We start from the raw sequence: 15,847 nt of genomic DNA on the forward strand, positions 1-15,847 counted from the left end.
TTCTCCTGGGGAAAATATTTGAAAACTCATTTTACTTAAATAACAATAATAGGTGAAGCATTAAATTCATCTTTAAAAAGACTTACTGTACCAACCCAGTGTTTGGCAATAGTAGTGGAAACTTAAGGTTTTGAACGGAGTTGATTTATTTTTGAGATTCTGACTAAGTGGCAAAACCTGCAGCTGATGTAATTATATTCAGTTCTGAAAAAGGCAGAAGGGAGCACTAGACTATGTGCCCCACAGGAAAGAAATAAGAAATATGTGTATTTGTATTCACAGTTCCTGGCCCAAGAGTAGGTGCACGGGAAACACAGGCTGATCATACATTCTATGAAGAATAGGTTTGTGGGTTAATAGCAATAGAGCTTGTAAGATTTGTTTAATTCTCCATATTGGCAAAGTGAATAAAGGAAGAGTAAAAAGGAAATTTTATTAAAAGGGAAAATAATCTGTCAATTTTACTTTCCATTTAAAAGTAATACAACCTTTATATGGAATTGTATGAGGATTCTGGGTGAAGAGTAGTGGATGAGCAGCCATAGTGGTGATGTTAAATGCAACGGAGTTGGTGTTTGAGCAAACTGAAATAGAAGAAACAAAAAAGGCAAAATGCTTTTTAAAGTGAAGGTTTACATAAGAAATTCTTTCTGGTTTGGGGTATGAGTTGTCTGATTTAAGGAAAAAAGGAATCAGCAAATGCACCAAGACCCTACTGATCCCTTATGGATGCCAACAGGCCAAGCAGGTGTCCCCAAGAGCTTTCTTTTGTCTCACCCCCTGTCCGGTCTGGCCCAGTGGCTGCGAGCTCTGCCAGATGAAGGTAGAACTCAGGACCCACAGCCCGGGGGGGGGGGGGCCGGGTAGTGAGAGGAAAACTAGAACCGGAAACGAGCTAGATAGAGGGCGCAGCTAGGCAGGGAGTGGATTGAGGGTGACTTTGGAGAAGGTGAGACATTTCACTCTGTTCACTATGCTCCTGTCCCCGTCAGAAATAAGTAGCTGAGCCCTTCAGTTTAACCTTCTACAAGATTTTGAAAAATTGTAAAGATAGAAGGGCACTATATAATCTGTTATCTAAACTGGGACACATCTGAGAGTAAGGGGGATCATTGTTAATATTTATGGTGGGACAACAGACATAAGCCAGGACTGTCCAAGCAAAGCAGGACATATTGTCACTTCAGAGAGACATTGCTACACCCTGAGTAGGGCTGATACCCTTCAGTCCTCAAGAAGTTCTCGTGGGCAGCCTTACTTTCTTTAAGGTGCTGTTTCTCGGTATCGCCCCTTCTCTTAGACAAAGTATCGTATGAGAAGAGAGGACAAGGCATATTCTTCTTAATTTCTCTACCAAAATAGGAGAAAAGTCTGTAAGTGAGAGGTAGATGCAAAAGTGTTTCGCATTTTATTTCAGGCACATTTAAACGAATGAAGGCTTTTGGTTTCCATTTTTTTCCCCTTCTAGATTGGTTATGAATTCATTATTAGCTAGAGTAAAAGTTTTGTTTGATCCTTCCTACAAAACTGAGGAGAGCTGGGAATACAAATTTTGAAATAAGTCTGTGTTCAATATATATGTTGCTAAATCTATGCAGTCAAATACTCTGTGTATACACATTGTAAGAAAAAGATGGCTTTTAAAATGTTGAATGTTTGGGGGTCAATAGAATATTCTGTATCCATTTTTTATTTAATAAAAAATTTTTAAAAAATATTTTATTCCATAGGGAAAGAGATAGGGCATGGGGTCATAAAAATCTCATATTTCTAATGGTTTCACTCATTACAGCACAACTTGTTTATTTCTTTGTTCTAACATTGGCAAATTCAAATGAATAGGCTGATGGATACATTTCACTTTCTGTGAATATGTTCTAGTAACAAGAGCATTTTTAAAGATGCTACTAGACTGAGATAAAATTTCAAAATCAAACTTGACAATCAGTTTAACAAAACCTAGTTGACAGTGGTTTCATGTCAGGTAAAAATGCTTTTTGCCTAGATTCTCTCTGTCTTCCAATAAGTATATAACAATTCATAAGTTATGCTATTAATGTATTCTTTTAAAAATATTTATCACCAAGTTTTCTAACAGTGTTATATTTGAAACTTAGTTTTATCTTTAACAGATATATTTACAGTATAAAAGTGTATCTACAAAACATCAAAAGTGTCAAGTCTCTTGGTTAATTTTTAGATACATTTACACCCTCCTGGGAACTTTTGTATGAATGCAAGGAGAAGACAAATAACAGTGGCTTTATGTGAATATTGGGCATATTGTTCACTTTTAGTTGTAAGTTACTTTACGGGAATCTTGGGTAGGGCTGGAATTGCTCAACAATAATAAACTCTATCAAACATTGTAGCTTTGAATGCAAAGAAAATATTAACTTTCTTTATTATACTTCATTCTACAAATGGCACCCTGTCTATGTGGATTCTAACCATGGCTCAGTGGTCCAAGACAGAATTATAAAATAGAATCATTTAAAATATACCAAAAATTAATGTAAATTGAAAATTACACTGATGTAACATTTTGCTTCTAAGTGAAAGAATATGATTTTCTTGAAAAAGACCCTTAAAGTAAAAGAAAAACTAACTTCCTGCATAGCTATTATTAATACATAGTTATAATATAATTTACATTTCACCTTTGAAAACTATGGTTTAGAAATAGATCCTCAGTTGTTAGATATGTTTTGAAGTCAATATTTTCTTAACATGAGGTAGCTTTTTAGCAGCATTTTGGGTGCTGTTACCCAAACACAGTGTGGTTTGGTATGATACTGAGTTGGAGGATATCCTAGTCATCTAGGAGAATTACATTTTGTGGCAGTTGAAGGGGCTCTTCTAGCTATATTAATGGGGTAGGAGAGAAATAAAGCAATTTGAGAAAGGGCAGCATTTTTACAGGTAAGAAAATAGATACCTAATCTCATTGCTGTTCCATTTCCTCCTGTCTAAGTAACATCAAGTTGATTTTAATTCTCAATAAGCTATTAATTACCAAAATTTGGAAAGCCAATTCTAATTTACTAGATGTTTCTAAATTATTGTTTTGGATGTTTTGTTATAATCACTTAGTTGGCTGACTAATTTTAATTTTTTCTATGAAGAATTAAGAAGCAAGCAAGTAAGAAATAACAGAAAAATGAATAGTGATGCAGAAGGTATCAAGGTGCTAAATAGGTGCTGATTTCTTAAGTCTAAAAATATAAACATTATGCAAAATTAGCCTTTGGGTCTACACTTGATTTCAAAAAGCCTGTTTTCTTAATAGTTTCAAACTCACGCTAGCAGGACTTGCTCTATATTTCTTAACTTGGGGAAAGCAAGAACAAACATGGCATGGCAGACACCTTGACACTTTCTATGAATATATTCCAATGAAATTCAAAATATTCTCTAGATATTATTGCTAAATGAAGTAAAGTTTCAGCAAAAAATCCCCAACACCTACTTATTTGTATAAATCATTTCTAAAGAGGTAAATGTCATGGATACTTGTGTTTTTCCATTAAAGTAATGAGATGGTGTTACAGTGGCAATTTTCTTGACACTTGGCATTATTGCATGTTTAGGTCTCTTATTTTAATCTTTTAAAACAGTGATTATGACCTTATCTGGAATAATGATTTTTTTTTATAAGGCCAGTCCTGTATTAATTATCTTTTCATTTTGATCAAATTTAAAACTTCTTTACATCAAACCTATTTTGCATTGACTAGACATGTAGAATGCACTTTGCTACTTATTTTTAAAGATTTTTAAGGAAAATCAAAACTTTTGCTCTTGGAATTTGGAATGCGTTTTTTAGGCTGAGTAGAAATTTGCCAGCCTCAATGGACATTTGTTATGTCAATGTAATTACTCTTTTTGAGAATAAAAGCAGATCTGTGGGGGAGTGTAAATTTGGATCTAAGAATTGCTTTAGGAGAAATTTTTTTACTTTTTCACTTTTAGAGTTATTAATCCTTTGAAGCCTATATGAATTTTATTCCAACTCATACCGATTATGAGACGCACATATGTAAAAATATGATCTGGCTATTTTAACTGAGACAATTTTTTTCTTGTAGTTTTCTATTTAATGAAAGTGAAATAGGAAGGAAAACAATTAAGGGACAGAGTGGAAATACAAGAAAATAGCGGTTACCAAACTTAGATACACATTGAAATCACCTAGGGATCTTTGAAAATACTGATGCCAAGCTCCTGCTCCAGCACATTCTCATATGAGTGGTATGAGCTGTGATCTTGGCATTAGCATTTTTAAAAGCTCTCCAGGTGTTTCTAATGTGCAGCCAAGTTTGAAAATCACTGCCCCAGGGAATACCAGAAACTAAATGTAAAACAGAAAGCAGAGGCCCTTGAGAGTCTCAGCTGTAGCTTTGAAGCCCTTGATACCTGACTGGAGTGAACAGAACTGAAAGGTTACAAGTATTTTTAATTGTGATTGAAATTTACCTGGTTTTGATTGGAATCTGGCGTGATTTTGTATCAAAGGATTACATTAAGGAGTTGACAAAATTTTCTGTACCTTTATGTTTATGTTTTCCCCTGAGTTCTATAGAATTTTGTAAGTGCCAAGGGATTTTTAAAAATGGAAATGATAGTATGGTATGCCTTAATCACTAATGAGACTAGAGTAGTAGTAATAGGTATTTGGTGTTGGACTTTGACTGTCTCTGTTTTGAGCAAAGCAATCATTTGCGAGTATGGCAAGAAAGTAGTACCTCCATTCCAGGTTTGTTAGTTCCTGGAGAAGATGTTCCTGGAGAAGAGGCCCAAGACTAGGGGATTTTGGTAAATATAATAACACCCTTGCTGATTGTCTGAAGAAACAGTTTCTAATCAGCAGTGATGGCTATAAGGTTTTCCAGTGACAACTTTAAGACAAAAGGACTCAGGTAGGGTAATGCTGCCTGATACTGACTGAAAGAAAAAGGAAGGGAAGGTACAGAATTTCTTAACAGAACTGACTCTGAATGCTGCATGGTGGTCTAGATTGTTGCAAAAAGATCAAGAACTAAGAGCGAAGCTTGGCTTCTGTCTTTGAAATGACTTTTTTAGCCAATTTGCTGAATAGGAGAAAGTATCATAAATGATATTCTGTAGATTTGATTTACTTTTTTTATGATATAAGAGATGAGCAAAATGAGTCTAAGATTAAAATGAATCAATGTGGACAAGTAAAAGTTTTTGAAATGAGAAAAAAATCGCTTCATATTGGTACCATTATTGGTAAGGACAACAGTTCTAGGAAAATATAGGGGTGGGCTAATGAGTTAAATAAACAGCGGGGCCTGGATTTGTTTTAACTATATCTGCCACACATCATATCCATTTCTAGGAAGTTCCCAGGGACTGCAGGTGACAGGAAGATCCTCATCTATGACAAATTGACTGGATGGAATTTTCAGACTGCAGCCTGGCTGACTTCATCAAACCTTGAACTGTCTTTCAGGAGCACAGGTTTGGGATCATGCCCCATGCAGTGGGCAATGGTGAACCCATTTTGCAAAGCATCCTCCTACCTTCCGTTTGCCTCTGTGTTTGTGTATCACGAAAGCAGCTGTGAGCTAACAGTTAAGACTCTGGAGTTTACCTGGTTTTCCTTTGTTGTTACTGACTACTTAGGTCTGTTCAGCCCTAACCCCTGCCGGCTAAAAGATCTCTCTCCACTCTGTCAGCGTTTGTAAACATGCTCCCAGGACACTGAGGAACATTGGAAGAACAACTTCTGGGGGCAATGGCTCTCCAGCTTTCTGTTAAACAAAAGGCTCCTTAACATTTGATGTCATTTCACAATTCTACAATAAGTGTAACCTATACAGTCTTAGGAAAGGCATTGCTTTAGGAAAGATATTACTTATGATCATTAGGGGACTGAGTTAGAAGTTTATTTCTTCTTTATAGAGTTTTGTGTGTCTTATTCTTAAATTTAAAAAAAGATATCTTCAGAAGGTTCCATATCCATCCCCTCGGGCAGTCACTGCAAAAGTAGGGTAGACCTCATAGGTTGTGTATGCTGTTAAGTCTTGTCCGAGGGTTACTGCTTGCTTGAGCTGGGCTGCAGACACAGGTGCAGTTGCACTAGGGACAGCGTATCCTAGAGGGGGAGGCAGAGAAAACGTCATGAGAGGGATTAAGATTTGTTCCCTTTCTGACTTATTGTCCTCTTTCAGGAATATGAAAATTTAACATATTGCTTAAAACTAAAAGTTAATATGTATGTTTTAAAAGGTGCTCTCAGCGGATACAATATGTGGACTAAGTGACTTAAAATGGCATTTGCAAAGTTCCAATATAATGTTCCTGAAAGTGGATTCAACCACCTGTGTCAGAATTACTCCACACTTAGAGAATTAGGAATGTTTGGGATAGGGTCCAAGAAACAGAAACAGAACTGAGTTGATTAAAGCTTGCGGTTTGGAACTTTTTCAGAGGGTCCCAGAATTTATAAATGAGGAAAGGCGGTTGAGGGCTGGCAGAACATGGTATATGTGTATGATGGAGGGGGGGCTCTGTAGGTCTGGTTCTGCTGCAACCCCACACCTGCCTAAATGAAATGTTAAAAACCATTGCCTTTACTCAAGAAAGATGTGTAGAGACTAGGTAGACCGGTAGAAAAATGCTGTGAAGTTTAAGTATGCTTCTACCTAATACCCTAAAAGCAAATGCTACTCCTGTCTGTATTTAGATCTAACTGTGAATAGCAAAAGCACCCCCTTATCCCCCCAATAAGCCTGTCTTTGGTGTGTTCAGAGGCTTTAATGCTGGTTCTTATTCTCAGAGAACCAAAGGATTTCAGTGATAAGGAAATTATCGACATGCTTTCACCTTAGTATTGTGTCTAGATGATGAACATTCACTTTTGAAAGAAGAAAGCATAATAGCTACGATCTAAAGCAGTGTTTTTCCTGTTGTTTTAGACCCAAACTTGAGTATTTCTGAGCTGATCCAAAAATTGTAAGAGATAATGAGAAAAAGGGAGAAGTATGCTTAAGTAACAAATGGGGACCTGATTTTTTTTTTTTTTTTTTTTTAAAGCCCATTTGTTTGTGTGTGGTGGACATCTGCCCAGCCCCAGACACATTGATTTTTTCCTGGTGGCTTCTCAGGAAGTGGTGGCAGGAAGCTGGTTGTATTATTTTTAAAAAATTGAACCCACTCCTTGGCTCGTTCACTTCAGTTAGTAATGCTGATTAATGCACTAGTGAAGTTTGGTACATTTTCCAAGGATATGAAAAATGTGTTAACAATTACTTTCATAACTTTGGAAACAGTATTTCTAAAGTAAGTACGTAGTATAATTGTGTGTGTGTGTATGTGTTTGAAGCACATATTTTACCTCTAGGGACTTTGAATTTTCTTTTTAAATTTGGCTAATTTGTTAAGTGCAAGGGTATTTGTGTTTCAAACAGATTCTTCCCTTGGAACTTATTATTCTTTGCTTGACTCCACAGCAAAGTTATAAGAGAGACTCTCAAAATCTTACGCATTCCGGAAACAACTCTCATGCCCTAAATATTTTTAACTTTCTCACAGAAGCAAATAGAAGTGAGAATAAGATAAAACATTCTTGGGTAAAAGTAAATCCTTTCCAATGTGAAAGCAAACTTTAAGATTCTCCTGACAGTGGCTCGTTATTTTTATAGTACATTAGTTAGGTGTCTTCGGGGTGCAGCTTTCTGCAAGACGGGCTGAACGTTCTCCAAGAATTGAGAAGCCCTGGCACAAGTCCTGAGTAGATGGACATGCAAACACCCTGTTATGTGGAAAGGAAGCACAGGGGCCGATGATGGCCCTGCACTGCCCAGGGAGGACCTTTGCTCTCTGCAGTGTCAGCGGTTGCCTTGGTAACCTCCCAGGGACTCACCACAGAGAGTCTCCATGTTCTTACTGAGAAACAAAGCTAGAATTGAGGTCACATTCACTTGAAGCATGGTTAGTTTTAGCCTCACTTGCCAGAATGGAGGATATATATTCATAATTTTTGAGAAATAAAAAAAAAATCAAGAGGGAGCCTCAGGTGTTGTGGATGTGAGGAATAGAGACGTTCTCACACCCACACATGACCAATATATGAATTAATCAATTAATAGGAATGTCATATTTCTAGGTCTAGTTAGAACTCTCTAATTTGGCTTTATGGGGCACATACTGATGCAATGACCATCAGAATGACAAATTTCTTCACTAGAAATAAACTTTCATTGTTATAAAATACGGAGTCACTCTGACTGCTGAGAAAATATTTCCTAAAGAAGTTTCTTGCCTGGAGCCCTTTAATCTCTAAAGGCTTCATTTTTAATTATTAGCATTGGTTGTGGGTACATAAATGGGGGAAAGTCTTTTAAATGTGACCCCCGAAGGCATTGTTGATCCATACAGATAGGCTTTACTTTAAGCACTCACCATATGCCCCAGACCAAAATTACAGAACAGATAAATTGAGTCCTGATTGTTCCCATATTGGAAAAGATCTGTTTGTCTCTTTCTCTTTCTCACTCCAACATACAATTTTTGACTTAAAATAATTTAAGAAAAATGTGATCTTCACATCTCTTTTGAATCAAATTAATAGAAGTAAATTGAAGGTTAGAATGGGGAAGGGAGCTTAAGGATTGCTTAAAAGCTGATTGATGTTGGCCAAATTACTTCATCTTTCCAGAACTTGGGTTCTTCATCTGTACAATGGGTGTTCTGATGGAACTTAACTCTTAATGATGTCGTGAGGATTTCCGAGATAATACAAAGCTTGCTGAGCAACTAGGTGAGTGCCTAGCATGTAGTAAGAGCTCAAATAAGCACCTGTTATTATTAGTAGTCCCAAACTCTCTTACTAAAAGTAAAAACCAAACCAAACACAAGCAAACTAGACTCAAGTGACACATTCAAGATCATGCAGCGGCTTAAAGATGAGCCGAGACCTGAACCCACTCTGCTGCCCAGCTTGATTTTCTTGCCTTATGCTTTAATGGGTCACTCATCTGGCAAACTCTTTTTGGTCCTCAGGTGGTGCAAGTCTGATTTATCGTAGGTGAGCTTCACAAACATTTCCATGAGTCCATGGTGCCAAGAAGGGTTTCCCAAACACTCTCTGGAGTGTGCCATTTCTGGCACAATTTTTCCATACCTGGGAAAGCCGTAGCCGTAGCAGCAGCAGCAGCAGCAGCAGCTGCAGTCCCAGCATCCCCTCCATCTGTGGGGATGCCCAGCGTCTGCAGGGTGTATTCGGCTGCGTATGTCTTTGCTTCATCCACGTAGGCACTTAGCTTCGGAGGCGTGAAAGGGTGGCTGGAAAGCACAGTCAGTCAGGCTAGGCATTTTCAAACTTGCCCTATTGAGTCAGGTGAAAACCTAAGGCACTGTCAGCTTTGTAAGATGACTGGATGATGGGATTTTGTGTGGGTATTTTTCATTCCTTTGCCATTAAAGCTTCTCAACTTAGGCTGCATGTAGGAATATTTGGGAGTTGACCTAGAACATCCCTAGTTGATGACATTCTTGGGGCAAAGGTGTAACTCTCTCTATGGCTTTTCTAAGGTACACGTGAAACACAATGGTTTCTAAAATATATAGAAATGCAGGCTCGAGGGAAAATTCAGAAGGCGATATTCCCTAACAGAGTGGTCATATCTTTGGTGCAAAATGTAAATGATAGGGCGTTGTGTGGTGATGTACAAAAATGGCAACTTCATATAGTTCAAACTAAATCAGTAACACAGATAAAAGTATGGCCTATAATTTTCATTTCTATTACATTTTCCATTACCAACTATTTTCCATTGGTTGATGATACTACACAGTTGTCATTGTCCACATACCTATATTTGGGCTTTTAGATGCCAGTCTCATAGCTGGCACATCCCAGCTACACATCTCAATGTTTGCATTTAATGACAAATGAGTAGGTAGTACACTTGAGTATTTACGTTGTTTAGATAGTGAATATGTGCACTTAGTGGATAAGCATATCTTATTCTAAAATCAAAATTATTGGGAATTTGGAGAAGTTACGCACATAGCAGGATTCTGGCTGGCCAGAGCAGGAATGGTTATTTTGTATAAGAATAGTTGTCTTTGGTCTTGTCCAATGGCAGAATGCAGCTGGTACACTGGCTGTCCCCAGTTATTTTTCTGACAAATTTCTTCTAATATCTACAAGAGTAAAAAAAAAAAAAAAAAAAAAAGCAATTTCCCCCTTAAATGTCACATTTGCATTATTTCTCCAGTTTTCAGATTTTTAAACTCTGATCTTCAGAGTTTACACTAATATGAGAAGATATAAAATGCCACATGGTTTAATGACTCATGAAATTTAAGATGAACTCAATTTGAACTCCATTTAAAATATTACGTTGAATACTTCATAAAAATCATTTTCACACCATTTACTCTAATATGTTTTTAGTTTAGTCCATTAGCTGTAACTTTTTACTAAGAGCTTAATTTTGTGATTTGGTTGGTATATTTATTCTATTTTTTAAAAGTTGATGCTAATGCTCCAACACTGTTTAGACAGATTTACTCATTGTTACTCCCAATATCGCTGTTTATAATGGTTGAGAGAGGATACTCTAGGAATATATTCTTATTTCACATCATTTGTTCTAGAGTTGGACTCTCACATTTTCATAATCATAGAGTAAAAACGTTTAATGGGTTAGTATTTATTGATGAACGTTCATAGATGGGTGTTGACAGTTGCAACTTTTTTAAAAAATTTGTTTGGTAAGACACCACTTTGGGCTATTTTTATGACAATCTCTTTTGTAGCATTCTCCTACATGGTTTTTTTTCTCCCTCTGTAATTACTACAAACTAAATCTTTTCTAAAGACTCCTATTTTCTTCATCCCACAGCCATTTTTGGTGGCCCAGAAGTCCCGATGCTTCCTTTAGTCAGCAGATTGAGTATCCTGTGCAAAATATGACATAAGGCTGAGAAAATAACTGTGAGACTGAACAATGCCCCAAGATGCATCCCTGGAGTTTCTTTATCTCATTTGTTCTAACATTAATCTAACTGCAACACCATGACATTTTCCAGTTTATTAATTTGTAGATTGCTCCTATTTTCTCTATTAACTTTCTCTTTTTAATACTCTTTTAGCATCTCTTAGCATCTACAAAGCATTCTCTAGCATTCCTGGGCAATAATAAAGTAGCTTTTGCTGGCAGATACTGTGCCTGCCTGTCTATGCCAGGTGAGCAAACACGTGCTAAAGGAGCAGCTGCTCTAACTGCTGACTTCGTGAGCAGCACCTGTGCCTCTGCCATTCTGGTTGGAAGTTCCCAACTCCACTATGGGGTTGTTTAGGCTCCATCAACGTTGGCTGGGGGTGGCATGGTTTTCAATTTCTAGGCCATAGTTGAAAAATTCACAGACAAATGAAAGAGCTTTCATTGATAGAGATCATGACTCACATATTAATAGAAAGAATGACCAGTTAATTTCTAACCTGAGTTCAATGTAAAAAGAAGAGACCTCTTCTTATGCTATAGCAGCTTTCAGAACTATTATACAGAATTTGTGATTATTAAATTTTTTATTTTCTTAAAAATTTCTAGGTATTCTAGTACTTTAATTAGGTTCTTTATTTTGGGTTTTAACCCAAGAGAGATTGAATGACTAGCTTTTGTATTTTCTGAGCAAGCTCCATCACATCACTTATCAGATCTCATTATAATGATCTGTTTATATGTCAGATCCCCCACTGAATTGCCATGTAATTTTTGATGGTAAGGATTTTGTTACATTTACTTTTACATCTCTAGCATCCAGCACAATACATGTTCCATAAGAGAAGCCCAATAAATGCTTTTTGAACAAACAAGTGATTGTTGTTTAGCCCTCTGGTAGGCATTCTCTTTTTTTAATTGCCTGGGGAGGGTGAGCAAAAACCTTAGATGAATGAATTTGTGTGTAAGAGAAAACCATTAATCCCCAAAACAACAACAACAGCGACAACAAAATACCCAAGATGAGCTTTTAAAAAACCATACGTTTTTCTTGATTGCAATCATAAGGTCTACTTCCAAAAATGTGAGGCTTATGCATTTGTCATGGGAGTAGGGAAGTTTCCTTCGGGACACTATAACTCTGGCTATTCAGCCAAATTGTATTTCAGAGAGATCAGCATATACTGCACACCCACAGGGAAAAAGTCTAAGGCTTAACACAGATCCTGTTTTGTTTCATTTTTAACCCTGGTATTCAGTTTCCATACTGGAACAAGTTTTAATTTCCCAATAATAAAAACCACAGCCTCATGCAGAAACATGGAAATTTAGAACTGTTAAATGAAAGCAATAAAATTCACTGTAATGTCACTTCCCAAATATAACTATCGTAGAAGACAATTTGATAATGACTGATGACACTTCATGGTTAAAAATTCACCTAGATATCATGGTGGGGCTTTCTCTTAGACACAGTATTTCCAAGAAAAGATGTCCTAAATAGATTACTCAGGGTTTCCTGTCATGAATATTCTTCCTTTGAGAATCAACCTGGCTCATACATGATAGGCTCACACACATCTTATTCTGAGATGGGGTCTTTGCCTCATTTGATTTCCATTTAAAGTATTGGTTGATAATTTTTAACAGCTCTCAGGTTATTTGCATTTCAGTGGAAGATTATTTAAGGTTGTAAACTTTATGATTAAAAAATGGAAGGGCCTACAATAGAATTATGGCACTGAAGGCTCAGTATTCCCTCAAAGTACATCACGTTGATTGGCTACTTTATCTATTAAAACACACACACACAGACACACACACACACAATAGCTCAAGTTAGGGATCAAATCAAATCATTCGCTGAAGGGTGAGTGACAGTCATTGGCTCAACTTAGAAAACTACCTCTAGAATAATGTTACCTACCTGGGGCGCAAGTTTAATTCCTTGGGGTTTTAGAGTGACAGGATTCATTGGGGTGAGCTCCATCCCAGGTAAGATGTCATAGAGCTTGTCTTCTCTCTTCTCTCCTTTGACCGAGTATCCACGACCCAGGCCTGTGTATGCCAAATAGCCACGGCCGCCCAGTCCTCTCACTCCCGCAGCCCCTACAGGTACATTCATGTAAATTTCTAGGGATGTAAGAAGGCATTAAGCTGAATCAAACCACCAGAAAATCACCCTGAATCTTACTGTAATCAAAAAGTTTGCCCATGTCACACTGATTACTGCCCTGAAGATGGGTCAGGAACTCTAAGATTCTAATGTAATGAAGCTCAGCATAAGATTAGATTCAACATCTCTCTCTCTCTCTTTTTTAAACTACCTGTGGGAGAAAACAATACCATCAAAGCTATGGATAAGTACATAAGCAATTTAAAAATTTTGATACAGAGAGAAGTTTTGCGATTTCTGTCTTCAGTTAACATTTCGTTGACATTTTCTGTAGACTAAGAGAGGCTGGGAATGTGTTTATTAAAACATTCCAACATAACATGACTCCTTGTATTTAAATCAGTCTTGCATAGAGACTATCACTGATCAGTAAGTGAGGAATGAATCCTAGCTTCCCAAGTAATCCCACCTCCAATGATTTATTGGAAAACCAACATTTAGAAAAGCATATTTTTAAGTTCACCATCCTCTCTCATATGTTCTGTCAATGTGAGGCTTAAATTTCCATTTGAGTTTCATGCATAGATTCCTTTTGATTTTTGTTGTGCCATTTGCTACTTTGATTTCCTATTGGTGGCATAAAGAGATAAAAAATTAAGTTGATTACCCTTCATCCATGAATATTATTCATTGATTCCTTTCTTGTTATAAGATAGGCATTTTTTTCCATTAGAGTGGCGTTTGGTTTTTTTTTCCCACATCACAACTGGTTGACAACTCATATTTAATGTATGGGTTGATTAATGATATGATTTTACATTATAAATGCTTAGTGTTTCAATGACATAATTTGTCATCATATAGACAGATTATCCTAAAGAAAATCCTGATGACTTCTATTGCATTATGATTTCTGGGAGAGTGATTGTATTATGAGTATGGAACTTTTAAGGCTGTTGAAGACTAGAGCTCCTAGGATGGCCAATTCTGTTCTCCTGAAAAATAGCAAAACACAGTTAAGATAATTGTTTCCACAGTAATCTGGATGTGCCCTTTGCTTCTAAGTCAAACACAAGAATAAATTTAAATACACTGTTTGTTTGTTGAATTGCCCAGATTGGTATCAAATTTGGAAAATAGAACTTGAGTTCTGTAGGCATTAGCCACATCCTAGAACATTCAATCTGAAGGAGCCCAAAAGGCAGAGACAAACTATTAATAGTTTCTTGGAAATAAAAAATGCTTTCCTTATCTTCTAGATTGCTTGAACTAACTGAGATTGGAAAACTGATTAATGTTTAAAATTCTTAAACGATTCAAATGTGAAATATTTACTGTCTGGTAGTCAGATTGAATTTTTCTTTCTATTTGGAGTTTATTTAGTTCCCCATATACCGAAGAAAAAAGTTGACTTCAGTAATAGTTTGACTTTTCCAAAGGTCTAACACATCAGATAAGAGCGTTTAATATATCTGGGTAGAGGCCGGTCGTGGTGGCTCACGCCTGTAATCCTAGCATTCTGGGAGGCCAAGGTGGGCAGATCGTTTGAGCTCAGGAGTTGGAGACCACCTGAGCAAGAGCGAGACCTCGTCTCTACTAAAAAAAAAAAATAGAAAGAAATTATATGGACAACTGAAAATATATGTAGAAAAAATTAGCTGGGCATGGTGGTACATGCCTGTAGTCCCAGCTACTCAGGAGGTTGAGGCAGGAGGATTGCTTGAGCCCAGGAGTTTGAGGTTGCTGTGAGCTAGGCTGATGCCACGGCACTCTAGCCTGGGCAACAGAGTGAGACTCTTGTCTCAAAAAAAAAAAAGTATATATATATATATATATATATATATATATATATATATATATATATATATATATATATATATCTATATATCTGGGTAGGTCAGATGAGAACGCTAAACTATATTTATGATAATTTGTGATTTATATATAAAGGTGATGCCACTGAATCACCATCATATATATATGCACCTTGAAATGTTTTTGCTATTTGAGGTAATTGATTTCCACTGGACTATACTACTTTCCCCTTAAAGTGTTGTAATGAGTCAACAGAGGATTGCAAGCTGATTGCTTAATGATACAGAAGAAGCTAACAATTATGGAACTAGGTTTTAGTTTGTGCAAATTTTGTGGGCCCATGCAAAGATCAAATCTGTACACTAGGCTCATTTGCACTATGTTCTGACCAAGTTTTTTCAATAACCAGTTGTAATGTGAAAAAATATTCCTATGAAAGGAAAAATATTGATATAATATTTGATGATATAATATTTGATTTTTAACAAACAGATTTCCAGTCCTTTTCTCCCAGTGGACCCATCCAATTTGTCTAAGGCTATTGCACTACAAATTATTTGAAATCCTGGGGTTACTCTAAGGCAAGAGCTGACTGATGTTACCTCTAACAGAAGGGGCTCGGATAATGGCCCTGTTGCTGAGATGTCCTTTGGTGGCTGGAAAATGAAGACTGGGAATTGCTGTGTAGGCCTGGGGGGCATAGAAGACAGGAGCTCCAAGGTAGGTTGTGGTGGGATCATAAACATGGCCCAAAGAGTAGGTGTACTCTCCTTGCAGTGTGGTGCCCCTTCCACCTGTGCCTCGGGTGTACCTAACATAACTGTCCTTGTCCACTGGTTTGGCTAGAGTCACTTCAATGGGAGACCCATCCAGAACCTGTCAGAAAGAACAAGAAAGAAGCAACATGAGACAATACGAAGACAACGAAGTGTGGCTG

At 37.0% G+C, this 15,847-nt stretch overlaps 1 protein-coding gene across 2 annotated transcripts in view; it reads right to left on the minus strand.

Annotated features, from left to right (window-relative positions):
- Positions 1 to 2,379: 2,379 nt before the first annotated feature.
- A1CF (APOBEC1 complementation factor) overlaps positions 2,380 to 15,847 on the minus strand; it is a 76,921-nt gene continuing 63,453 nt past the window's right edge. Inside the window, exons 8-12 of one of the 2 annotated variants that reach the window (XM_045568219.1) lie at positions 15,513 to 15,786; positions 12,907 to 13,112; positions 10,040 to 10,176; positions 9,152 to 9,312; positions 2,380 to 6,121 (exon numbers count right to left, since the gene is read on the minus strand). In XM_045568219.1, the coding sequence (XP_045424175.1) occupies positions 5,970 to 6,121; positions 9,152 to 9,312; positions 10,040 to 10,176; positions 12,907 to 13,112; positions 15,513 to 15,786 (930 nt within the window). In that variant the 3' untranslated portion in view covers positions 2,380 to 5,969. The remainder of the gene's footprint in view (positions 6,122 to 9,151; positions 9,313 to 10,039; positions 10,177 to 12,906; positions 13,113 to 15,512; positions 15,787 to 15,847) is intronic. The other variant, XM_045568220.1, reaches the window with a different exon arrangement.

The sequence above is a fragment of the Lemur catta genome, chromosome 14, assembly GCF_020740605.2.
Source record: "Lemur catta isolate mLemCat1 chromosome 14, mLemCat1.pri, whole genome shotgun sequence".
Classification (NCBI taxonomy): Eukaryota; Metazoa; Chordata; class Mammalia; order Primates; family Lemuridae; genus Lemur; species Lemur catta.